At 37.0% G+C, this 26,626-nt stretch overlaps 2 protein-coding genes across 3 annotated transcripts; one reads left to right on the forward strand and one right to left on the reverse strand.

Annotated features, from left to right (window-relative positions):
• The first annotated feature begins 2,263 nt into the window (after positions 1-2,263).
• Positions 2,264-8,440, forward strand: LOC148740970 (astacin-like metalloprotease toxin 3). Its single transcript, XM_088754593.1, has 10 exons — positions 2,264-2,400; positions 4,372-4,521; positions 5,078-5,207; positions 5,660-5,754; positions 5,823-5,906; positions 6,021-6,163; positions 6,512-6,587; positions 7,086-7,252; positions 7,680-7,809; positions 8,263-8,440. Exons 1-9 carry the CDS (start codon positions 2,325-2,327, stop codon positions 7,797-7,799), a joined length of 1,041 nt encoding a protein of 346 aa, XP_088610719.1. The 5' UTR covers positions 2,264-2,324; the 3' UTR covers positions 7,800-7,809; positions 8,263-8,440.
• A 339-nt stretch (positions 8,441-8,779) lies between these two features.
• LOC111324684 (cold shock domain-containing protein E1) lies at positions 8,780-26,514 on the reverse strand. 2 transcript variants are annotated; one of them, XM_022928294.2, is made up of 29 exons: positions 26,374-26,514; positions 25,379-25,538; positions 22,972-23,156; positions 21,644-21,762; positions 21,413-21,446; positions 20,959-21,055; positions 19,586-19,680; positions 19,195-19,269; positions 19,033-19,086; positions 18,811-18,911; positions 18,407-18,470; positions 18,185-18,247; positions 17,859-17,945; positions 17,480-17,747; positions 16,999-17,081; positions 16,615-16,710; positions 14,712-14,759; positions 14,343-14,417; positions 14,163-14,245; positions 13,589-13,697; positions 13,251-13,343; positions 12,687-12,766; positions 11,702-11,891; positions 11,251-11,415; positions 11,033-11,140; positions 10,821-10,904; positions 10,534-10,613; positions 10,296-10,364; positions 8,780-9,750 (listed from the first exon to the last, which is right to left on the reverse strand). In XM_022928294.2, the coding sequence occupies exons 3-29, from the start codon at positions 22,990-22,992 to the stop codon at positions 9,516-9,518; spliced, it is 2,676 nt and encodes an 891-aa protein (XP_022784029.2). In that variant the 5' UTR covers positions 22,993-23,156; positions 25,379-25,538; positions 26,374-26,514; the 3' UTR covers positions 8,780-9,515. The 2 variants fall into 2 exon arrangements, with proteins under 2 accessions (XP_022784029.2, XP_088610395.1); XM_088754269.1 differs by having other exon boundaries at positions 22,972-23,152; positions 25,375-25,538.
• Positions 26,515-26,626: the final 112 nt, after the last annotated feature.

Genomic DNA, 26,626 nt, shown 5'->3' on the forward strand with positions numbered 1-26,626 from the left:
CGATGATATTATTATTACACCTATTTAGAATAAGAGAGGTTACAAATATAAGTAACCTTTTGTCAGGGGCCCCAAAGAATGGGAAACATTTATACGGAAGTTTTATAATCCTTGATATGCGAAAAAACTTGAGCCTCTTGCATGAGGGTCTCAATTTCGTGAAAAAATTTCCTTGAAAGTTAGTTTAAAAAGTTCGTGTAATATCAAGATAATGTAGCAATTCTTGTGGACCGTATTACTAGATAATGTATCGAAATTCCCGCCGGTTAGAAACATTTTGAACACTTCTTATGGTTAAAGGACAGACGAAATTCTTTTTTTTTTTTTCTCGAGATAAGTTCTTCCTTTATCTTTTTCCCTTGTTAAACACTCCCTCGAGTACCAAGTTGCGCAATCGGCCTACTCCATGACCTGTCCCAACATGAAGGGCTTCGCTATGATGACGGGCTAACGCTCGAACCGTCAGCTTAAGAAACTCCCTAGGAGTGGCCAGTTTACATTACTACTTAATAAAACCAAGTGGTCCTGTCCAAACAAGAGTTTTATTCGCACTCGCCTGAGGGAAAAACCAGAGCCAAAGTTATCACAACGACTATTTAGATTACAGGAAATATCCTTAGGCCAGTCCCCTGCCCAGTTCAAACGTCGAACTTCGCATGAGACGAACTAAATTGCAAATTCGGTCAACCCAAACAGGTAACGTTCGACTGCTGTGTCAAAAGTCGAACATAATTCATCGAACCAAATTCAGAACTGCAAAAAGGAATCTTTAGGTCAGTGGAATTTCAAATAAAGCAATTTGTAATTTTTTCATTGAGTTCAGTTCATGAAAAGACCTCGTAGCCGTTTGGAGACTATGAAAAGATCAGCGTTTGTCCGACAGTCCATCTTCGCGCGTTCTATCGGTCCGAAGCTGACGGACAGAACGTGTTAGTCGATCCAAATTCAGTCGGACGAACTCAACTGTTTCAAACGTCGAACTTAACATAAACTCAACTCTTTCGTTTTCATTCGTTTCATGTAAAGTTCAACGTTCGAAGTGGGTTTTAAGAACCAGTAAGAACTCAAATTTAAACCAAACAAACTGTCCAAAGTGGGGGAAAACGCGTGCGACCAGTGGGGATTGGTTTAACTGATTTATTTGTCCTTCATGCTTTTTTCCTCTTCAGGTGCATCCCGTGAATAGCTGAATGTTTCACGCTTCAAATGACGTGTTCGGAAACCCTAGTCCGGTTACCTAAAAGTACCTTGAGTTAGTGTTACAAGAAATAGGAAACCATGGAGAATTGATTGTAATAAATTATAATTTTAATTACAATTATAATTTTCTTTTTTTCTGTCTCTACAGTTGATCCTTGGTGTTATGTTGTCTCCAGTAACGTGATAAAAATGCGGGAAGTTTCCAGTTCCTCAAACAGTTTAATTTTCGACAAAAAAAACTTTACTTTTACAGTGTCCTAAATGCCAAACAATAAGCTTGTTTGTAATTTTTGTCCTTTATTCCACCAGCATCTTTCGAGAGGATGCTTGGAGAAAGTTAAAAGGATGTAGGATTGTTAGTGAATTCCAGAAAAAATTGCAAAAGAACTGAGTTTTTTACTGAATTTGCATTGAACGAATTTTGACTTCAATTCCACGTGGATCTTTAGTGAAGGTGTTTGGAGGAGGTCAAGAAAATTAGCAAAAAAAAAAAGGCGTGAATTATGCACGATTCCAAAAAAAGGTAAATTGAAAGCTCACGGATGATCACGGAATGAAACAAACAAAGAGTTTGCCAAACAAACAAAGAGTTTGCCGGTGGTGGAATTCATCTGAAAACAAAATTAACTGACCTACTTTCATTGAAGAACGAAGCTCAATTCAATTTGTTATTTTGTTAATTTGTAAATTCCGCCATGCATGATTTAAATGAAAATGTAAAACCAAATTCTGTTTGCTACGCTTTTGATACGACAGCGTACATCTGAGCGGAATCTCCGCTGCCAACATATGAGGGGAAAAAAAAGGAGATGAATAAAAAGAAATCCAAGAGAGTGGATGTTAGCAAAAGAGAGTTTTTAAGTGAACAAATTTCTCAGCATGAGCCTGCAAACTGGCAACAGACTCCATCTCTTGAGCCATTTTAATTAAATGCTGTAACTCTCATTAACGAGAAAATGTCAAATGCTTGCTTCTTTTCAAGTGCTGTTTCTATACTTTCACCTGTTGGATGACCTAATTTGAAGCTCGTTAATAAATTTGGGAAGAACTTATTTCTATAGACAGTAAAGCACTATTCAATGATATTTGCAACAAAGATACCAGCGGTAAACTGAATAATCTCAATGAAATTATATTGGGTGTCAGCGTTATCGCTAGCGTATTTAATCATATTTTTGGTTCTACAAGCAAATGCTAAAGGTATGTCTTATACTTGAACTAAACTGTGGTCAGTTTAGTTTGCTACGTCTGTCAAATGACGAATAAGTGTCAGTGGCAAAATGTTTATCGTGACTACATCACATTCTAGAAGATAACAAAAGCTGATGCATTCCATAGCTGGCAAAAATAAATAGTAAGAAATTGTCTAAGTTTTACTAATGAGGCACTCAAAACTTGAATCTTTACAGCTTGAGATTAAGTAGAGGAAAATCTTCTCCCTGACGCATTCATCTCACCACTGAGTTCTAAATTTCATCTCAAATAATGAAGAGGATTAATTTTTTCTTGATTTGGAAAAGCAGCGAAACTCGGCAGGTTCATGAGTTCTCACCGTTTAAAGAAAAATACCCGGTAGATCTTTTCTTACCCGCCCAAACCGCGGGGTGGGCGGCTACAAAGCTCTATTGGAGACAAAGTATTTCTTTACGTAATTTTCTGTTTTTGCCATGAAATTGAATCGATCTTTGGTTGTTGTATTTGATTTTGCTGTTATTGTATGGGATGACTGTACACAAGAGAAAACAATGTCCCATTATTTTCTCCAGTTGTACATGAATAAAACAAGGTAAAATATCAAGAAAAATATGCTTGGGGAAATCTTATATTGAAAGTCACACAATACAATCTGAGACAAAAATCCAGTCTCCTGCCGAAATTAAACACGGATCGAGGAAAGAATTAGTACTCCTATTCTAATCGACTAATTTTAAATATGACCTATCTTTGTAAGTGGTATCTTTTGGAAGTTTTGTAGCATAAGAAATGTAGTTTTTACCGTGATATGAATTAATAAAGACTATTATCATGTGACCCCTGGTCCGGCTGCGTTCGCACAATCTCATAGAAAACTTGACGTATGCAGGGCCGGACGGGTTGAAGTATGCCTGTCCCGTAAAAGCCGTCCAGCCCTGCTGCCCTAGCGTCGCTTTGTTGCAAACACTTAAAGGAATTGGAGGTTTCTTGTTCTGATGTGAAAAAAATTAAAGAGAAAGTTTTCATTGCATTGCAGTTACTTTTTGTGCTCGTGTGGCTGCATGTGCCCGTCTATCGCGCCATATTTAGCTTGAAATTTTCAGCACTTAGTGATAAAATGTTTATTGACTGAGTTTGGTCGGGCTGCACGGGAAAATATTTGGCTCTCGGTCGGTCAAGAGGAATGGACCTCGGTGTGCTTGGTCCGTACGGCATGACCTCAAGCCAAATATTTTCCCACACGGCCCTTCCACTCAGTCAATTAGTTCATATTATAATAATAATTATTATTAGTATAATTTCAGGGCTGAGCAAAGAGTTTCCAGCAACCTGATTGGTCGAGCGGTTCTTTATATGACGCTATATAAACCGCTCTACGCGGTTTATATAAAATGTGAAAATAAAATGTTAATAAATGTTAGTAAGTGATTTTAGAAATTTCTCTGTTGTTCAGCTCTGAAATTATACTAAAACAATTATTCGCCTCAGGTTCGGTGAATACTGTCGAATAATCCCCTCGAATTCGTCTCGGGGATTATTCGACGATATACACCTCGCCTTCGGCGAATAATTGTTGATTATTATTATTGTTATTATTATTATTATTATTATTATTATTTGTTTTTACAGTTTTTAGAGTAAGAGTGTCATTTCCCTTCTCATATATTTTTTTAATTTAATTTACTTTTATAAGGATAATTTCGATGCACGTTTTCTGAAATTCTTTCAATACGAACTAGTAGTTGCTTTCGCGATTTTCATATTCAGGTCGTTTTTGTTATCAAAGTTAGTTTGGGTCTGATACGAGTCCGATCCTAGAAAACCGAATTATTATGATTATTATTGTTGTTGTCATCATCGTTACTAACCGAAGCGTGTATCCAATAGCTTTTCTTAGATTTTTATCAGACATTTTAAGCCTTTTAACATGATTAAAAAAATATATTATTATTATTATTATTATTATTATTATTTCAGCTACAAGGCATTTGTATGAGGAAGACTTACTTCTAACATCTCATCGATACAAAGAGTTAAAGACTGGGGTACATGGACAGAAAAGGGGTTTTACACCGGGCCGAGTATGGCCTGATGGCAAGATACCTTTTGTAGTGGATAAAGATTTAGGTAAGAGTAATGATTCGAACCAGGCTGGTTAACTGCCATCTTGAAGGCAGTTTTAAACGATGCTTGAAAACAAATTGATCATTTGTTTTTCTTCATGACAATACTTGAGTTCCAAGAAATGGCCTTCCTCGGAAGGATTTTTTTCTTTGACAAAACCTGTTGAGTCCAAATTTCAGTTCGACGCGTACCAAAAACTAATTTGAAACTACACGAATGTGCCGCTACCAAATTAATTACAGCCAGTTTACTTTACTTCGGAACGACCCCAAACATAGATAGAGAAATGTTTTGTAAGCGATTTCCTTTTGGTTCTCTTGTTATTGTTGCTGCTGTTGTTTATGTTTGTTTGTTTGTTTGTTTGTTTGTTTTTTCAATCCAATCATTCATTAATTCGTTTGTGCATTCTTTCATTTGTTGTACTGCATACGAGCTGTTGTTGAAGTTGTTGTTTGTTGCTTTTCTTGCCTTTGTTTCTTTGTGGTTTCCCTGATAAAATTGTCCAATTTATTGGCATTGCCTTGGTACTCTGAGGCTAATTCTAAGGAATTCTTTTCAGAGAGATCCTATAAGGCGAGTGAAACGATTGCTGAGGCAATGAAAGAATGGACGGATAAATCATGTGTAAAATTTGTACCGCGATCCAGCGAGAAAGTTTATCTTCATATTGTAAACGACGACAAAGAAAGGTAAGTTGTGGTATCGTGTAATAAGGCATACCCGTTTTTTAGATTCACCAATGATTACGGTACGAACCGAAAAAAAAGTTGAGTAACACCACCCACAACTTGGCGCTGATGAAAGTCCCCACCCAAAATGTTAGTTAAATTGTCATTTTCCTTGTAACTTTAGCATCGGAAGGGGGAAAAGCCAAAAGAGGCATCAGTAAACGAAAATAATGATGATAAAAATAAATTTGAAGTAAATAAGAACCGAAAAACTTCGGGTGAAAGCAATCACTTAATTTGGCCAAGTGTTAACAAATTTTTTCAGAATAATCACAGAAAGTAGCCTTATCATTAAGCAAGTGAGCTGTGGATACATGGAACTGAAATAGGAAAATAAACTGCAAACTCGAACATTATGCACTAAAGTGTGACGAATAGTGCAAGCGAAATGTTTAAATTTTAATTTATTTTAGATGCGCATCAACTGGTGTCGGCTTCGAAGACGAGAGGTACTGGTTGTTGCTCGCTCCCCGCTGCTGGTGGAAAGGGATGGTTATACATGAGCTCGGTCAGTACAATCACGTGCCTTTTCTCCCTGGGAACGACCTTGTCTTATTCAGTATTTACTCCCAACAGGTCACGTGATTGGTTATTTACACGAGCACGTGCGCCCTGACCGAGATGACTACGTCACTGTCAAATGGAAAAACATCAAAACAGGTTGATATGTTATCGATCTTGATTTATGAAGTTGAATCGGAGCTACTTTCGAAAAAAAATATATCCAACGGTCTCATAAGATATGTCTGTCTTTTTCAATCTGTGTTTTGTCAGGGCGTGGTATAGACTTCGACAGACAAAACGACAGTGATACAAGTTCGTATATCACACCTTACGATTACTCTAGTATCATGCACTATGGAGATGGATTTGCTTCCAAAAATGACGAGAAAACATTGGTTCCAAAACAATCAGGGGTAGGGATAGTGCCTTCATTTGATGGAAAATAAACAGATAAGTGCGGCTTATTGTCATTTTATTATAGTGGATCCTATATTTGAACACAATTGGCTGTAATGAATGGAAGGTACTGAGCAGTATTTTCGGTTAGTGCATATATTTCATGGAAGTTGTTTGAATTCTAGGCAGGTTCCCTTGCGAAAACCTCCAATTTAATTAAAGCGATTTCTCTTGGTTTTGGCCTCCCTGTTTTCTTGTAGAAGACTCAGAACATGGATAATTTCACTCTCCGCCTTAAAAAGGGTGAAGATTTTCCGGTTATTTCAGTCATTTTTTTTTGTTTGCTTGTTTTTCTCTCGATATAGGTGACCATTGGACATTGGGAGAAGCTCAGTGAAATCGACATTCAGCAAGTCAATTTACACTACAATTGTCCAGCGGGTTAGCAAAGTGATAAATTGTTTTTATCCATGGCGTAAAAATCATATTTAGCTATCATCCGGCATGTTATGTTGACTGAGTGGGACAGCCTGACTGGAAAATACTCGGCTCGAGGTTATGACGTACCAACCGAGCGCAGCGAGGTCCTTGCGTCATGACCGATAGCTAACTATTTTCCCGTCCAGCCCGACCATACTCAGTCAGTAAGCATTTCATCGTATGACCACTAAGTGTTGAAGATTTCAACCTAAATAGGACGTGATAAACGGGCACACGCAGCCATACGAGCTCAAAGAAAAATTCTGCGATTAAAAATTTTCTGTTATTTTTTCGAGTAAAAACAAGAAACTCCCATTTCCGTGAAAACCACTTTTTTTGTGAGTTGAGCAGGGCAGGATGGCTTTTCCCTAACAGTAAAGTTAACGGTTCGAAAGCCATTCAAAGTACAAATATAGATGGACAATCCTTGTCACAGTGAAAGCTCGTTGTTGTTACCAGATTCCTACACTTACGAGAGATTCATCTGCCAGGATAAAAGGGATAGCATCACGTGTTATGGGGGAAGGAAGATTAAGATAATACGTGCTTACTACGGCAGAAAGAAAGCGTTTAAATGTGGATTTGGGATGAACACAAACTGTGAAGCCAAGGGATCGGAAGCCAAGGTAATATTGTTCATTGTCTCGCAAACGGAAGCACTGAGTTAGTTATGCAGAGATTGAGGGATCCGGGGTAGTATCAACTGACTGGCTAAAAGCGCACTAGCATTTCCTCACAGATTCCACCGTAATCAGAGCAGTTGCTCTACGCAGCTATTGGGAAAATTACTGCTATTTTTTTTTCTTTTAATTTTCTTTGAACCTATGTTGTCCTTTTTATTGCTGCGTGTGTTTTGGGTGGACTATTTTTGGTGAGTGTAATAGTTGTTGTAACGATATTTGCCCCCTTCGTCCTGGGAGGGATTATCTGGCTAGTTATCAGAATCTACCTTTTTTCTTCGTTCCTTTCCTATTTTGTTTTCATTTGTGTTTTATATACACATATCTGATGAACAGTTAGGTGACTCGTCTACTTTCGTTTTTGTTTGGTAAGATAAAAGAAGCTTGTGACTGGAAAAACACGTGCAAACTTCATGCCTCAAATGACGTATTCGGAAATCCTTGTCCTACATGGTCTTCCAAGTACATTCAAGTCAAATACCAGTGTGCTTAAAATGAAAGTGGTATGAATTATTGTTATCCTTACCCACTGAATTTCAGGACGTATTTCTAATTTAGTCCCCTTCCGTTATAGATGCTCAAGGTACGTTAGTGTGTCGCAAAATAGGGCGCAAAATCGAATGCAAAAAGCTCCGAAAGCATATTGTGCTGTACATCGTCTGACGACAAGGATAGGTTGGTGAAGGGGAGGATAAAAAAAAATGTCAACCCTCAGATTATACAAAAAAAATGCACTACGTTAGTCAAAAACTTGTGACTTAGTCCAATTTTCCGCACTCATTCTCGTATTTTGTCCTCAATTTCACCTTCCTCATTGTTTGGTGTCGATTGACGCGCTTTCAGACAATGAGCATGCTCAAGTATCATATTTAGCATCGCTGTGCAATATAAAGAAATCGACCTGGAGCGGCACGAGAATTCAGTTTATCCCTTACACTTTTTTTTTCGTGTTACAGGTTATCACTGCTGAAAGACATTCAAGATAGTTTCAATAAAAGCCAAACAAAAGATTTACATCACCTTTGTTTTGCTGGACGTTCTGTAAACTGCCACGAATAGAAAAATCTAAATAAGATACGATCTGACAAGTTATAATGGGAAGGGACAGAGTCATCAAACACTGTAGTTGACAATTCTGCTGCAACTAAAATTCTCTACGCAGTTTTCCAAAGTTTTAAAGGTCATAGACAAAAAGGGATAGGCTTGGTTGGTTTTTTTCATTCCCCATAATTTTTGCTCCTGGACTGATGGAGCATAGCTTTCCAAGAATTTCAATTGTGACGCCGTTTGAATTTGGAAAAATAACATTATTTCTGGGAAGCAACTACTAACTCTCTGAGGAGGAGATCCTCTCGCTTAATTATTGCTCCGATACTATTTAAAAACAGGGAATTCACTCTTCCGTCTTCTTCAAACAGCATCTTTTAGATCACAATGAAGGAAAAATAAAACGAATCAATATCCACTCTGAAACATTTTGAGTTGCATCTTTATTACTTTCAGTGATCAGTGTGGTACATCCATTCTAATTACATATTTAACTAAATTACTCTTTTCGAAATTGTAAAAAAATTCACACTTAGTGCGCAAAACCTAAGCAAGTTGATAAAACTGGTGCGTTACCTCAATCTACATGACTTGTAGGCTGCAGTAATCTCTAAGCAGTTCCCTAGCATAATATGTTCTCCCTCATGAACCCGCCGTGATAAGGCAAAAGTTACGTAATTTCCGAACAATGACCAATACGCTTTCTTTCTGCCAAAAATCGTTAGAAATTAACGAGTCGCCACTTCTCAAAAGACAGAAAAAAAACTGATTCCGTTTTCAATAGAACCGATGATAGCATGAAGAACTGCGTCTGTGTGAATTTTGTGCCACTGGCTATACACAAAGACAAAAACAAAAACTGACGAACGAAAAACATGACCAAAAAGTTAAAAGAGAAACAAAAAAAAAAAAAGAAAAAAAAGAAAAAAGAAACCGATAACGTGCGGATATGATCGAGATAAGAACATAAGAATTAATATAGGACCACTACAATGTAACTGCCAGATGAACGGAAAAGAGACAAATCGACGGCTTGATTATAACTGAAGCAATAAGACAAATATCTACTAGAAATCAATTAATTCATCTGGAGTAGGATGCCACTATTTTGTTCATGCAATTTCCTATAATACATTATTAACCTTCCCATAGCACTTTAAACTCAATCCTGATCACATAGCTTGGAGACAAGATTTTCAAACTCGCTCCCCGCCTTTGCGCATGTTACGTTCTCTAACTTAGCTGCGTTCTCTAACTTAGCTGCGTTGTGGTCTATTTTACTCTCACTAGTCCCCTGAGTCAGCTCAGTGGCCGTATCTGACAAGGAACGCAGAGTTCGTTTGTAGCTGAACCCTCGTGTACCGTCCGGTCCACTGGGTTTACGGATCACTTCAATTCTGTGAAAGAGAAAAATTCATGATCTGACTAGAGACTCCCATCACCAGACGAAAGCTAACGCTCGACACGTTACCTTTAGAAACTGTTTAAGGTGCCAATTTACATGATCAAATCAGTTCAGAAAACCAAATTGTCTTCTTGTACCCTCCACCGACGCAGCACCACAGTTCCTCTACAAACTTAGCCCCTTTTATTATCAATTACCCTATTCGTAAGAAGCAGTCCAACGCGTACAGTTGTAACAATACATCTAAGAATGTCAAGTTTATCCTTCCACTGTCAACATCTGATTGATAATTCCCAATACTGGCCGCTATACATTTTCAAGAATGTTCCTCTAGATAATTTGCGGTTTTATTGCTTGGCCTGACGGTGATTTTCTAATTCTTCGTCACTGTTTTATTAAATGTAAGGGAATGATACCATGTCACTGATTGACGGGAGTCAATCAAGAGGTTTGTTCCCTATATAGTTCGTTTCCATCAAAACAATTTGAATTAAACAAGAAACGAACTATTCGCAACCTTTCCACCTAACACCTTACCTAGGTCCTGGGCTTTGGACACTCTCTGAGAACGTTCTGCGTATGAGTCGTTCGGGTCTCTGAGAATCACTGCAGAAAATGACATAATTCGGATCAGGAATCAATCCCTTCTAGTTTCTAGTTTCTTTGTCACAGACGCTAATACTGACTGACGACAGCTTTGTGCACGATCTTGGTGAGAATATAGCCTGTTACTTGCGAGGAAGAAAATTTGACAGGGATCTGTTGGAATGCTTACCTGATCCTACGCACGCTACAGGCGCTCATCTTGCGGCTCTTCTGATTCTGCACCACAACAAACTCCACCTCGTCTCCCGGCTGGATGGAGAGAAACAAGACCGCCAAAGGGTCAAATTTATTGCCTCAACGGGCGATAAAAATGTACATGATTTGCCCCACGAGCCGAGACTTCCCCACGGGCCGAGACTTTAGCCCACAAGCCATTCTCCCTAACACCATTAGAGGCGACTTTCCATGTTTGAAGCCTTTCCCGGGAATAATACGAAGTGAGTACTTTCTACTTACTTGTAGTTCAACTTCACCCTCCACCTCACTCATATGAAAGAACAGGTTCTTTCCTTCCTCGTTTTCATAGGCAATGAAACCAAACTGAAAATAGAACGAGTACATATATCGTTTAAACACTAATGACGAATCTAATGAATCGCGACTGTGGGACAAAAAAACAAAATTCTGCATCCTCACCTAGAATCGAACTCAAGAAGAAGAACATTTACCTGGCCTTTGACTGACTCAACTCGCGCCCGCACTCGTTGTCGTACACTGACCACTTTCATGGCAATCTCTCTTTCCGTTTGTTTGTCGACACCGACTTGAAAACGTACCTAACGAGTCAAGGACAATACTGTTTAATTAACTGATTTGTGATGAGAGGGCAAGGTCAGTTCTAGAAGGGAGTTTGAAAACTCGAGCTCCGGTTACGACGACACTATACCTTATCTCCATACTGAAGCACTGTTTTTTTGTCCACAAGACTTGTAATGCCATACTCCACAGTAAAGGAGTCACCATCATCTAAGTCCTCCTCCGCCTCATTCTCAGATCCACTTTCCTGGTCCTCGGTAGTTCTGCGCTTAATTAACCCAGCATACTCCAATTGCTACAAAGTACAGGGTCACAAATGAGATTTAAAAAAAAAAAATGGGTGGATGAATGAGAAAAATGTATGTTTTAACCACTTTAAACTATTGAATATCAGTTTTGGGACCAGACTCCAGGTTTACACGAAAGGCTACCTTTGAATAACTCCCAAACTAGAGAAAATGGTCAAGACATTTTCAAGCGGATTTTTACATATTTAGATTAAAATAAGAGTTTAAAAAAATTACACAAATGGTGTACACATTCAGGTTAAGTTTACAACCCCTGCAGTCTGTGAGCCGTACCTGTGGATCAGCACGCCTCAAAGACCTCAGAACTTTTCCCACATAAACTTCTGGTAGAATTTGTTCCTGAGTAATGGTCCCTTGAGGTACTTTGACTACCATCTCTGCACTGACTTTACCATTCTTACATTTGATGTTGTACTCCACCTCATCACCAAGAATGAGCTCATTGGGATCACCATCGTATTCACTGTCAGGAAGTTCAAGTCAACCACGGGATCAATTTATCAGTGTAACAAGGACGCCAGTAGGCGGGAATAGGAGAGAGGCAATTGATGAAATCTGGATTTTGATTTGTATTTAACAAATGGTAACCACCACAGCATACACTATCGAGTTAGGGATGCACGCGGAAGGTTGCTAAGCATGAAAGAAGCGTAAGGGTTGCGGAAGGCGATAGCCGAGAGCGACTCTAGCGTACGCAGTGGTGTTTACCATTTGTTTTATAACACAACATTGATACATTGTAGCAAAAGAGTGCCCTTTATTTAACAAATCTCACGCGACCATAAAAAACAAACTAGTCATTGCATTTGCTCACATCAGCAGCATACACCCATGGGCAAATGGTGGACACTGAATTGACCAATTAGAACGCGCGCTTTACTTTAGTTATGTGATATTACAATATGGAAAACTTTCACCACCACCTCACCCACACAGATGCAAGAATGGACCAATAAGAGCTTGACTGTTTTGAGATCTTGACAAATTCCAGGTGGTTGAACCCTTGTTCTGGTGGCATCCTAATCAACCCTTTGATACATATGTTGTAGCAGTTAAGCTTTATTTTCTGGTGAGTCACAAATGGATTATGCTCTAAAAATAATCTGATAAATTGAAGGCTAAATCAAAAGCTCTACCAAAAATGAAAATACCCTTGCATCAGAAAACCAGTGAAAATACTTGTGTAGCTCTAAAATAGCCGGGAACTGTATATCATGTTTTAACAGTTACACGTAGATAAAATAATTTTGGTGCAAACCTGTAGTGGAAAAACACTTCCTTGTCATGTTCAGTTGTCTCCAAAAACCCAAAGTTCTCCTTAAGGGTCGCAACAAATCCCTTTCAAAAGCAAAAAAAAAAATAAATAAATAAATAAAAATAATAATAATAATAATAATGATGATGATGATGATGATGATGATGATGATGATGATGATGATGATAATAATAATAATAGCAATCATCATCATCATCATCATCATCATCATCTTTGGTGAAAACTGCAAATCATTTGGCAGTCATGCATGTATTGTATTAAAAAGATGTTTTAAGAATTTCACAAACTGGATGCATTACAAGTGTGTTTCCCACTGATAAATTCTCCACATAATAATTATCACAAACAAAAAATAATAATTATGATAGGAAACAGGATGGAATAGTTCAGAATAGGTATTCAAAAGCTCAATGTGTATAAAAATACACTGGGTAACGATGCTTCTGGACTTTCCAGTTTGCAAAAATTTATTTTGAAAACTCTTTCTAAAAATGTAAAAGAACCTGGCAATTTTAAAAAGGCAGAGAGCTTAGATGGAAACCTCACCATGTGGCGCATTTCACTGTTTCTTTTCAACACTGTTACATTTACTGCTCTTCTGTAACCAGTTCTTTGACTTTCTGACAAACTGAACTCCACCTAGGCAGTACAAAAAAAAAAAAAAAAAAAAAAAAAAAAAAAAAAAAAAAAAAAAACCTCAGTATATGTGAGTTGTTGAGGAGAAGGATTAATGTTCAATTCTGTACTACCTCAAATTGCAATGGACTAACGGCAAACTCATTCTTGAAGAAGTAGAATGCATAATTATAGAATACATAAAAGACTATCATCCCTAATTAAAATAGGACATCTTTCCATGTCAATAAAAATGACATATCAATTACCAGGTCACCATACTGGGCAACTCCTCTCAGCTCGAAATTGTTAAAATCAAATGGTAGCAACTCCTTGACCCCATTAATGAAACAGTTGATCAGACCAGACTCACTCTCTCTGTATAAAAACACATAATAAGATAATTAATAAATAAGTTGAATTATATAGGTACTTTGATTGGTTCTTATTTGTGATCTTTTGGAGTACAGGCACATAGATGAAGTAACCATTAACAAGTTCTTGCTTCTTTAGTATATAAACAAACAGATTCCATGTTATTGTAGGTCTATTTAGTAATAGATCACAGAAGACCTCAAAATGTGTTAAGAACATCAGCAACACATTTAGCTGCACCTCCTCTGCAACTGTTTTTGTTCTTACCACACTTCAACGTCATCTGTGATCTACAGTCTCACTGTGAAGATACACACCAACATTGAATCAATTCTTTAAATAAATACATAAAAAATTAATGAACTAATAATAGTATGTTAAATCACATGTTTGACCATCACAGTCCACTTAGATAACTAAGGTCTGTGATTTGAAAATAGAAAAGAAGTTCTTCACATCATCACCCACCTGTTGATATCCTTTCTGGGGCTGCGGGTGCCATAACTGGGTTCTCTTTCAATGTATCCCTCGTACATTTGAGATGAAATTTTCTACATAAAATTAAATTGATGTCATCTAGTGAACTCACCATGACAAACTACTGAGAGAAAAATGATAACCAAGCAGCAAGAAATAATTAATACAAACCTCCATCTGAATAATTGTTCCTTTAGGTACAACTCGGACTTTTATGGCATGCAGGCGTTTAATGGAGGATGTGTCCTAAAACAAAAACGACATCTTAAAAAATTTATCAACATTGTAGAGCTTTCTATGATGACAACAATGAGAACTTTATGTTATGAATCATGCTTTATCTCATCAACTAAATACAATATGTACGGCAGACTTGAACAACTATTTGTAGCCATTATTTTGAATCCTTTAAAATTCCACACTTACCTGTGATGAAACTCAGAAGGCAAATACACAGGCATGGAAGGAATGATGGTTAAATGAACTACTCAAGATAAAATCTGGAGTAAAATAAATTTTTCTAAATCTTTCTTTGCTCACCTCAGATACTGCAAATTCCACTTCATCTCCAACTTGAATCTGATGTGCCTAATTAAATTAAAGGACAAACAAATACAGTGAAAGCTTTACCAATAGGCACTTTGCAGGACTTAATCGCGTGCTTGGATACCACATAGCAACGCATTGCTGGTGAGCAAGCAAACCAGTGTCCCTCTCATTGTGGTGATCAACTCAAGTGAAACAAACTTTGACTTTTTGTTAAAAAACATCCCAAACGCTTGTTGTTTAAGAATGAAAAACAAGATTTATTGTGACTTTAGTTTCATCAAGCTTGAATTTTGCCTGATTTACCTTTGCTCAAGGAGTAAAAGCCAGGCGAAAGCCCAAATATAAGACAAGATATGGCCGATTCTCCAGGAACGAGTGATTTCAATCTCATAAACGTAATATCATTTAAGAAAATGGTTTTCAGTGTTAGGAATTACATTTGCTTGAATCCAGAACATTATGATCTGTATTTCCGATTTTGCGTGTTGAATTCTTTAAGTCCGTTGAAAACAACTAGTGTTCACATTCTCGCTTGCTTTCATTTTTGCTGCAACTGAGTGGCCAAATTCTCATCTTGGTATTTCGTAATCATAATCTTTTCACCAACCAATTGCGGATTCACAACTGAGGACAACAACATTTTGTTCTGTTTTAGAACCTGTCAACAAGAAAAAACGAGGTTCTGCATTGCATTGTTGTGTTCCACAGCTTGTTGTCTTCTCATCGTTTTCCTAAGAAAGACGAACAACTCATCAGAGCAAACTGGATCGTAAAAATTCGACGTACATCGTGTAATTATCCAGGCTCAGCGAAAAACTTATAGCCTTTGTGTGCCCGCAGCCAGATTCTTTCTGGGCATAAAATACAAGGTCAGGAAATGCTAACAAGTTGGCTGAAACAGCTAGAGGAAAGAAATAGTGGTATATAGAAATACCACCTCCAATTCAATGTAAACCTTCTAGAATAAAGATACCTGGCGTAAAACTTCGTTTCAAATTGATAACACAAGATAAAAACGAACAATTTATTATTATGAGTCAGCAATGTCCAAGACTGATATAGCGAGTGAGAATGTAAACACTAGTTGTGTTCAACGATCTTAAAAGAATTCGACACGCAAAATCGGAAATGTAGATCATATTCTTCTGGATTCATGCAAATGTAATTCCGAACACTGATAATCATTTTCTGTATCGAACAATGTTACATTTATAAGATTGAAATATGACTGTAAGCAAAGAAACTAACCTTCACTCGTTCCTGGAGAATCGGCCATATCTTGTCTTATATTTGGGCTTTCACCTGGCTTTTACTCCCAGAGCAAAGGTAAATCAGGCGAAATTCAAGCTCGATGAAACTAAAGTCACAATAAATCTCGTTTTTCGTTCTTAAACAACAAGCGTTTGGGATGTTTTCAACCAAAAAGTCAAAGTTCGTTTCGCTTGAGTTGATCACCACAATGAGTGGGACGCTGGTTTGCTTGCTAACCAGCAATGCGTTGCTATGTGGTATCCAAGCACATGATTAAGTCCTGCAAAGAGCCTATTACCTCAAACCAAGAATACCTATTTTTAAAATGCACATTGTTTTTATTATTACAAATATACAAATGCATGTGTTTATTCATAAATCACTTAAAAGAGACTGCTCCAAGAGCTGATCAAACTTAAGAGTGCTTTTAAATTAATAATTGGACATTACTCACTGTCATTAACAGTCTCCTTTTCACACTCTCTAATACATGTTTCATTACTTTGATACTTTCTTAATACATCTGTTTCAAATCTCAAAAGCAAAAATGGAAGAATTAAACTAAAACTGTAAGGAAAGATATAAAAAAAACTTTCTGCATTTCTTTTAAAGTTTCAGAATCCATGATTCACTTGGTACATACAGAGTCAAGAAGTGCACTGTAGTGGAAAAACATCCTTGCATCTCGATCACAGCACTTTATGAAACCAAATCCTTCTTTCAAAGATGCCACAATGCCCTGGTAGAGAAAAGTGTTCAACAAGTTCAATAACAATCCCAACATAAAAAGATTACCGATGACAGGAATCAAATACACTGTACAATGGTCACATGGACCTCTCTAAAGGGAATCTCTTCGCCAAGGTGTCATTTCACTAAAGAAGTAAGCATAGGAGACTTATCCACTAATACTTCTTACTGTCTGCCAAACAATTCCCATAATGTTTGTTTGAAGAATTTGGTATTGGATCAACTAATAATCCTCTAATTGTCTTACTCAACAAGAAAAATAGTTCCCATTTATTACCAATTCCCTTGTCTCCCCATCATTAGGTTCAGCTACATCAACTAGACTGATATTTGTAGCCCTTTTCAGTGAGTCACGGCGATCTGGAAAAATAGAGAACAGTCTTAAAATAAGCATGTTCACACCTAAAAATGAAATATACTTGTTTCATTCACTTTGTAGTGTTTCCTTTCATGCTCTGCTTGTGCCATTGGAAGAACATCAACATGTTTGTTTCTTAGTACTAAGACATTTTGATAAGCTGTGGCTAGGTTTGAATAAAAGAGACTGCCTTACTACTACACATAACTTAGGTGTGACTCTCGCTCCTATCTCCATTACTTAAAATTGCTTTAAAATTAACAACAACTAAACATGTTAAGTCTCAGTCTAAATCTATCAGTCTGACTGCTTACAGGCTTGCACAGACTATCAAGACCTTACTCTCTCACATGTTATCTTAATGTGTGTCATTACCAGACAAGTCTTTCTGAAAACGTACCAACAGCAATATTAAACTCCACTACATCTCCAATTCTGAGGGAGAAGTCTCCATGCAAATCTCTTTCAGAAAAGACAATCTCTTCCTCAACATCATCATCGTTAAGGGGAGTATAGACAATCTTTCCATGCAATGGATCATGTTGTCTTTTTGCAGCAGATTTACTCAGTGGCCGGTCCACAGTTCCTTGATATCTTTCACTGCTGATGTCTTCAAATTTCACAGTTCCTTCTGGTAATTTATCCACACGCACTGCAACTTCCTTGCCCTGGTTGAACATATGTTTTATAAAAAACATTTTTTGCTATCAATAGGGTTTCAAACCAAAATTAAAAACACAAAAGCAAGCAAAGAAAAAATTCAAACAAATCTGGCTTACATTTCTTGCTTGTATTCCAAACTCCACATCATCTCCTAACATGAGTTCATTAATATTGCCATTGAATTCACTGTAGTGGAAGAAAATCTACAAAATAAAGATTACAATACTTAGCCTAGCAAAAGTACTCAGCAGATCATGAAAACCTCTCATGGCTTTGTAAACAAGATTTGAAATTACAATGACAACAGCAATCGAGTTGTACAAAACAGAATTTATGTACTTGTACACTGTATTAAACAACTCCAAATTGACAGCACATACAATGTACTGTAGAGGGTATAAAAACACTTCAAGAACCAAATGAAGACCTCCATCAATCTCACCTCACTAACTTTGTCTGCCCTTTCGATAAATCCAAACGATTCCTTCATTGAAGAAACAACCCCCTATCAAAGGAAAAAAATACAGGATTAGATTATGTTCATACATGCAACAGTTTCTTTTATAGTTATTTAACAAGTAGCTTTTCTTATTAAAATACAGTCACCTGCTCATTTCATGTTCAGTGCAAATTCCAAGCCCTGAGGTTTCAAAATAGAACATACCTGACATTTCTCAGTATCTGCTGCCTCTAGAAGGGTGACTTCACGAGCTCGTACAACCCCAGTTCTTAACAAGGCAAAATAAAACAAAAGTAATCATTGCGATGAAATAGTATATCAAATCTTTTATTGATTCATTTAATTCTTTAACATCCAAGATACATCGGTGGAACAAACTACAGTGGATGCATAAAAAGGGATAACAATTTACAAGAACTTGAATTATTTATCTTTGCAGAACCAAAATTTTTTGAAGGTTTCTAAAGCACCAGTGGTTTTAAAAACATGATAGAGCTAGTATACATTATCGTATAAGTACCAAGATTTACTCAGTGCAAACTCACTAAATAAAGATTGTTTCCATTTGATGAGAAACAATTCTATTAACCAAACAGTTCACTATATACCTTTTGTCTGTGGCTACGTAAAATTCAACTTTGTCTCCTTTGTGGAGGGGAATTCCTGAACCAACAATGTCATTAGAAGAAAATTGGAGATAGAACACCTCCTAAAGAGAGAAAAAAAGAGTTGCCACCACTGCCATAAGATTTCTGTACAACGTAGATAACCATTTTACCCTAATTTTATCTACCAAAAGAATAAGCAGCAGGTATCTTTTGTCTACTCACCCCATTCCGCTCATAGCTCACCCTTCCTGAATCAGGATCAAGCACATTTTGTGGCTGAATGAGAAAAATAAAATGAGCACATTTAAGTTTATCCTTTTGACAAGTTATCCTTGTATGCAAAAAAACTAAACCTTTTTTAAAGCAAGACTACTCAGCACTTACAGATTTTGGACTGCTCTTCAAGTATAATTTGGGTTCAGCATCTATCACTCCACATACTGTTTCCTCGCTTCGAATCTAAAAATAAATGAATTTGTAAAACAGTTGGGTTTGTCAATGATAATGTGTGTATTTCACATAAAAGTTCAGTTTAATAAAAAAAGAAAATATGACTGTACTGTAATCCAAACAGGAACAAACCCAAACACATGCTAGTAATAAGAGGCCAAACTCCAGTAACAAAAATAGCTGCTGACTTTCTAGTAAGAAGGATGGATAATATTTAAGGCTACCACAACCTCCTTGACTGTTGGGAGCCTCAATTGTACTAACCAAAACATAATTTCCCTCCAGTCTGCAAATACTGAGTGATCTGAAGTGTCAAGCAACAAACCTCAAAGGAAACAGAACCAGCTTCAAGTCTCACAACACGGCATGCTATGGGTTTTCCTGTTCGCTGATCTGATGAAATTTCAAATTCCATTTCATCTGTGGACAGATTGCACAAAACAAAGATATGGAAAATAAATTGACAAAGTGAGAGCTAAAACAATATTGAAATTGCTTGATTAAATCAGAACAGACTCGGACAAGGGAAAAAAAAATTTCAAGGAGGAGTTCTCATCATTTTTTCCAAGAGGGCATAAAAATTTATCTTGCAATGGGTTTGCTTCTTGGCCAAGCCCTGATTTTCCTTTTAACCCATAGTCATGGTAACACTTTCAATAATAATAATAATAATAATAATAATAATAATAATGATGATGATGCGCGAGCTGGTGGGAGGCAGAAGCACAGACATACTGCGAAAGATGCAGAGGGCAGTGCTCTCGGGTACACTGAATATTGCCCAGACTTCCAAGGTGGCAGTTTGAATTCCTGTTAGAAGGAGGACCGTAGACACAAGGGAAAAGCTTTTTGGGATTAGTTAATGTACATTTGTTTTTTTACTCCGTGGCTCAGAGGTTACGGTTTTCGCCCTGTACTGCCTGATTAGAATGTAGCATTCAGTTGATTTCTCTGCGACAGAATAATAATATTAATACGTATGATGCACGATCCTCGCAATAGAGAGTGCTATTTATGCAATAGCAAAAATCAGACCTGAAAAAAAATTTTTTTCTGGTCTGATTTTTGCTATTGCATAAATAGCGCTCTCTACTGTGAGGATCGTGCACCATACGTATCTATAACCGCAGTTCAAAATATATGAACTTCATATATTCATCATACCCAAATAATAATAATAATAATAATAATAATAATAATAATAATAATAATGATGATAACTTTTATTTATATAGCACTCATATCCTGAGCTCATGGCGCTTTACAACACTGTGTGGGGGACTTTACCAGACTGCTAAGCAGTTTACAATCAATGAAAGACAAATCTAACAGACGCCCCCTCCCCCCAATTCCCAGTAAACAGGCCAGACCACATCACAGTAATCTTGTGAGTGGGTTCTTTAACATCCCCTGCCTAACCAAATTAACTAATAGATGTAGGAGAAGGGACCTACAGTTTATTTGTCCTTATCCGAGAAGACTAGAATGTCTATCCATTTCTTGATGTTATAGAAAGGTAGCACATTCTCCTCAATTATTTTAAGACCTTGAGTGTTGGTCCGGCCGGGGCTTGAACTCTCGACCTCCTGCACAACAGTCCAGCGCTCAACCAATTGAGCTAACCTGGAGGCAGTCTCATGAGTTTTTGGTTTTGTTACTTTGCTCCAGCAAAATATACCCAAAGAGTGCACCTCATACCTCCAATACAAAGGTCCTGAGGGTCCTCATTGATTTGGCTGTAATGGAAGAATATGCGCAGCTCTCTTTCACAGCAGTTTATAAAGCCATAGGAATGCTGCAAAACACAAAACAAATGACTGGTGTACTATCAAAGGGTAGAGACAAAAACCTCAGATATCAATCATAATGGTACACAGTTGTAGATTCTAAGAATTGCTTAGAAACCCTGGAAACAACAAGAGGGATATGCAATTTTTTTTGCATGTGCAAACTACAAAAGGATATTTTGATGAATAATAACTTAAAAGTTTAAGAGTGCCAACTGAAGTACTTGTTCAATGGACAGCATCAAAGTCAAGCACAAGCTACCCTTAGCAATGAGTGATCAAAAATCAAATAAAGGTTCACAGTTTCAAAAAATAAATTTAAGACTACTGAGCCAGGGAATAAGGACTAACAAGTCATTACTTACCAAAAGTTTCTCAACCACACCAGTTTCTCTTGTGCTAGAACCAAAACAGAACAAATATCAAAACAGAAGTTGAGCACTGGAGAGTGGAATCCAAAGGTCTGAGGTTTGATTCCTTACACCCACTCACAACTTTTTCCTTTGCCCCACACATCCTTCTTCAACATATTAGGTACATTTAAATACAACTGCTGCAACTAAAATGCCTGTAAAAACAGTACATTTGAAACTCACGTTGTATGTCCAGAAAAAGAATTGCTGTATGAAAAAGTTCTCCCTTTGCTGTGATTGCCAATGTAATAATCGTGATTACTGTAGTCATATGTTCTGGTTCGATCTCTGCGTTCAGAACCCTGAGGGAAAATAAATCACAATCAACTGCATGTACCACACTACAGTTACATTTACTGTACTTAACAGACACCATGTTCAGCCACCTGTAAAATTGTAAGAAGAAAACATCTCTCTTACACAGAAACTAACAAAGGTCTCAGCAGCGTCTGCTCAGGGTATATGTTATTTTTATTACATTCATGCAGTGTTAAAGTTTGTATGCCATTTGAATTAATTTCACAGTGCAACATCCACACAGTTCCAAGTACTTAAACTGATCATAAATTTTAGGACAACACAACCAATAAATTGAGTGCAAAAACACAGTACACGAGGCTCGACACTAACTTTTCAACTTACTAGCCGAGTGGCTAGTGAAAACTTAAATGTTACAACAATTTCTGTTTGTTTACTGGCCAAACTGGCTAGTGGAAATCGAAAACCACTGGCTGAAACTGAATTCCTACTAGTATGTGGCTAGTTGACTACCATTAGTGTCAAGCCCTGGCACAGAATATTAATAGTGGTAACCACCTTCGAATGAGACTTCACTTGTGTTTCTAGGTTTCTATGTTCGGCCACAAAAACCCACAAACCTTTTATACCTAAGAGTGACCAGTATCTATTTTCTCTTTACACCTAAGAGTGACCAGCATCTATTTTCTCCTTACACCTAAGAGTGACCAGCATCTATTTTCTCCTTTCAATAAAACTGCTGAATCATTCACTAAGATCATGAGAGTCAAAGAAGTCAACACAAACTAAGAAACAGATTGTAAGCATTTCAGGAAATGTATGAAGAACAAGTTGGAGAATATGCATACTGATGCCAAGTTATAAAAGGGTCACTATTATCAGGAAAAAATGTGACTAATTCTGGCAGCTGCACACAAGCCACAAAATAATTTGGGACATAATAAAAGTAAACCTCTTTAAAAGAGAGGGCTTTATTAACTTAAGTATGACTTTATTATGGCTTTATTATGACTTTATTGTATGACTTTATTATGCCTTTTAAGTATGGCTTTATTAACTTAAGTATGAGCCTACATCTAGTTGAAAACATCAAAGTTGCATGTATAATTGTACACACACGTTTCTTTATTAAAATTTAAACTGTATCTGACCTTACCAGGTCAATTAAAACTCGGTGTTTTACAATTGTGTGAGACATTAGCCATCCTAACAGTGATGTAAACACAACAAACAAATTGTTCTTCCATTCTTACCTTCCAAGTGTCAGTTGCCATCTTGAGAATTTGATAAAAAAGCACAGTTTGCCAATGAAAAAATACTATATAAATCTTTGAAATCCTTTTAAACCAGCTCCGCTAAATAACAAAATCTAGTGATACAAAAATGCTTTGAGAACATTAATTTGGCCTTGATAGCTCCAATCTCCAAATGTGTCTGCCTGAGGACAAAAACCAAATGAAAATTGGGTTAAGTAAAAAGATCAGAGACAACCATGTTGGACCATGTTCCTACACGTACCTAGCACATGGCAAACACAGAAGTGCTCTTTCTCCTAGATAGACTACGATTACCTCAAACACCTCAAAAGGCTTCCCTTAAAGTGCAAGTGACCCGTTTATTTATTCTGGGTGAAGAGGTAAGAAGAAAGTGTCTTGCTCTATGCCTGAAGGCAACAGCCCCAACCAGGGCATCATAACCTTTTACTACACTTCCTTAATGGAACCCTTTTTGTGTGTACACTATATACATACACATACACATACAAGTTACTTGAAACTGCAACCATAAGTAACATGGAGACAAAATACTAAAAAGCCCAGTATTGCACAAATACCAACAGTCAAGATAAATCAGGCATCTAATAATTTCTGCTCATCTTTGAATATCATTTTGGTTTAGTATAACAAAATATTTGATTTTTCTTTTCCAAAGGGCTCTTATCATTTTTTACTTTACCAAATGGGATCCAGTACCACAGATTTAACTAGAGACAGATTTCAACTTCAACACTTGATATTGCATTTAGTCAACAATATTTGTACTGTTGGTAGCAACAAAGGATATGATAGACCTTTGTACGTGTCCCTTGTGAAAAAATAATGGATCTTCTGTGTAAAGACTGTAAATTTAATCAATGAAAATTTTACCAAATTCTCTATAAAGCAAAAAGTTTTGCTTGATCTTAGTGCAAATTGACTGAGAAATGAAGATTTGAAACGGTTAAGGTTTCTTTGAGTGAATTAATCTGGTATCAAATCGAACCGGAAAAATAACACTTCTGCACAATTTCAATCTTTTAGGTTTGATCTTCAAAACCATGTGGGAGATATTTCAGTAATCCTACTGGTTGCTTTGCAATTTTTCTATCAAGTTTGCTTATCAAATTTGTACCGAAACATGTTATGTCAGAGACCATTGTGGGAGATCAATTTTGAAAAAGGAAATCCTTCACATGGTTTATTAGTTTTGTATTGTAGGAATCTTTGGGAAAATTTTAAGGCAATCTAAAAAATTTTTAGACCTTAATTTGTTCAAAGAGGACACACTCTCCTTAAAATGGAGTAGGATTTTGCTTCCAAATTTTTCCCAAAATTTGATAATTTTGGTGACCACATGTTAAGCTATGTAAACACTATCCCATAGAAATGGCAACCACCAATAGAGACATCAACGCATCCTGCAGAGTCTCAGGAGACTCTGCAGGCTCTAATAGTTTATGGTCTCTAAGCAGAACCAAATTTCATGGAAAACTATCTAGCAATTGCACTCAACAGACCTTCCCTAAATTCCAATTATTGGTAATTTTGGCAGTATTTTTTGCCTTTCCTGGTCAACCATTTTCTTGCTATTACATTCAGGCTTCTTTTTCGGTTTTAATCCAAGGACTTTTCTACTCTTTATCTTTCCTCGATTTGCATGCTAGTTTTACGTGCACATCCATAACAGAGATGTTCGTGTACAACTAAAATCAGGAGATGTGTATACAATTGAAACTCAAGGACCAGAATGTTCTGTGGTGAAAAAACATCTTGGTAGTCTCTTTGATGCTGACATGATATAATTGGCTATTCACACTTTGGAAGGCTAAAGAATTCAATGCTAAAAATTCATTTTGTAAATAACTTGAGGCACCTTAAAATCTTATAAAATATTTCCAAGGAAAATTCAGTTTATAACCCGAGTCCCATTTTAACCTATAAAATCTGTTCTAGGGATAAAAGGTCTGCATTCTGATTTCATGTACCATTGGGATCAACTTCTACAACTCACATTCATTAAAATACTTAGAACTTTCAGGTATATTGATTTCCTAACAATACAACAATGAGGATATTTTAGCAACCACTAAACTACACCCAAGCCGATTGATTCGTATTACTGGGAACTTTCAAAGTTAACAAACTTTTCTCCTTCATTTTACATTTGACAAAGTTATATACAGAAGTTCTACTTGTGAATTTTGCAAACAAAGAAAAAAAAACAAGAACAAAGAACAAAGTCTGCCGTGAAAAAAAATTAACAACAAAAAAAAACACATTGGCAAACTGCCATCGGGATGAATATCATGTGTAACTTTCTTTGTTCTGGTATGTAGTAGTTTCAATTTGAGCTGAGTAAACCCAAAATGTTCAAGATTTTAAACAGCTAAAAGAGACTTACCTGAGGGCAATTAACCAAATACAGCCTTTTGCTATCAATCTTGGGTATGAATAACGAGTTCCACAGAGTCTGAAGAGAGGAAGGCCACTACAGAAAGGTCTGTTTCCGAAAGTGAAGTGTACAGTACCATCATCTTGTGTTTATTTGCTTCCGAGATTTCCTGGGTTAGAGAATCAACAAGCTAAGTAAATGATTACGATCGATCATAAGAGTAAAGCTTAAAATTTAATGCGTGTTTACAAACTCCATGTCGATGTTTGCCGAGAGACGTAATCGATTTGTCGATAACCCAAGTGACGCTTCACCGAAATTAATATACTGACACAAGTTTTCGAAAAGAATTCGCAAAAAGGCGCTAACAAAAAGACAATTACCAAATGATTACAAGTTCTAACGATCAAGAGTTACTAACTGTTTCAGCTGAAGTAGTTTCAGAATATTTAAAGTGGAGAGTCCTCATGGAGGTCGCCGCCACAAGCTAACCGAGAAATGCTCCTTCACTTCATCAATAGTAATATGCTTTTGGAACTAATGAACAATAACTTCGAGCTTAGTTAATTAATCAAGAAAATAAGTTTGCTACAAGAATCCCTGTTTCCGAAAAACCTGGTCGAGACCTGAGTGTACCAGACACAACCACACGTACACTTGAATATCAGAGTTTGAGTTCCCATTCAATAACAGAAACGCATTTTCAGCAAAACTTCAGACACAAAAGTCCTCACTGTCTATAGCACAGATTGAGGAGACAACGCCGTTTCTTTAGGCAGCGTTAAGCAGAAGTTAACAGAATGAAGAAGAAGTTAACAGGTGAGAGAATGAACTTCGAAGCTTTTGGTCACAAAAATACCTACGAACGTGAGGCGCGTTCACACCAATGAAAGTACCAATCAAATCATCAGTCTGTACTCTGTTTTAGCGAGACAAGCAACGAACATGACCCCCTAGAGCTTAGATTAAACATTTCCCTTTAAAACAGTTTGTCCGTCACAAACCTTCGGAAGGAATATCGCGTACTAGGCGAGTTATTCCTCCCCACATCTTGGCCTGAACAACCTGCCATTTTGGATCTCTTTTCAAAATAACTCTGGTCATGTGACCTCAGGCCCATGTGCCCGACTGCTCGTCTGAGGGGCGGAGCCTTCTTGAGGGGAACAGAACTGATTGACGGATTAATTATATCCCTTACGTAAGAGGTCAAAAGGAAACAGATAAACCGAACCAACATACTGCAATAATGTTATCAAA

Source organism: Stylophora pistillata, chromosome 1, assembly GCF_964205215.1.
Source record: "Stylophora pistillata chromosome 1, jaStyPist1.2, whole genome shotgun sequence".
Taxonomy (NCBI): Eukaryota; Metazoa; Cnidaria; class Anthozoa; order Scleractinia; family Pocilloporidae; genus Stylophora; species Stylophora pistillata.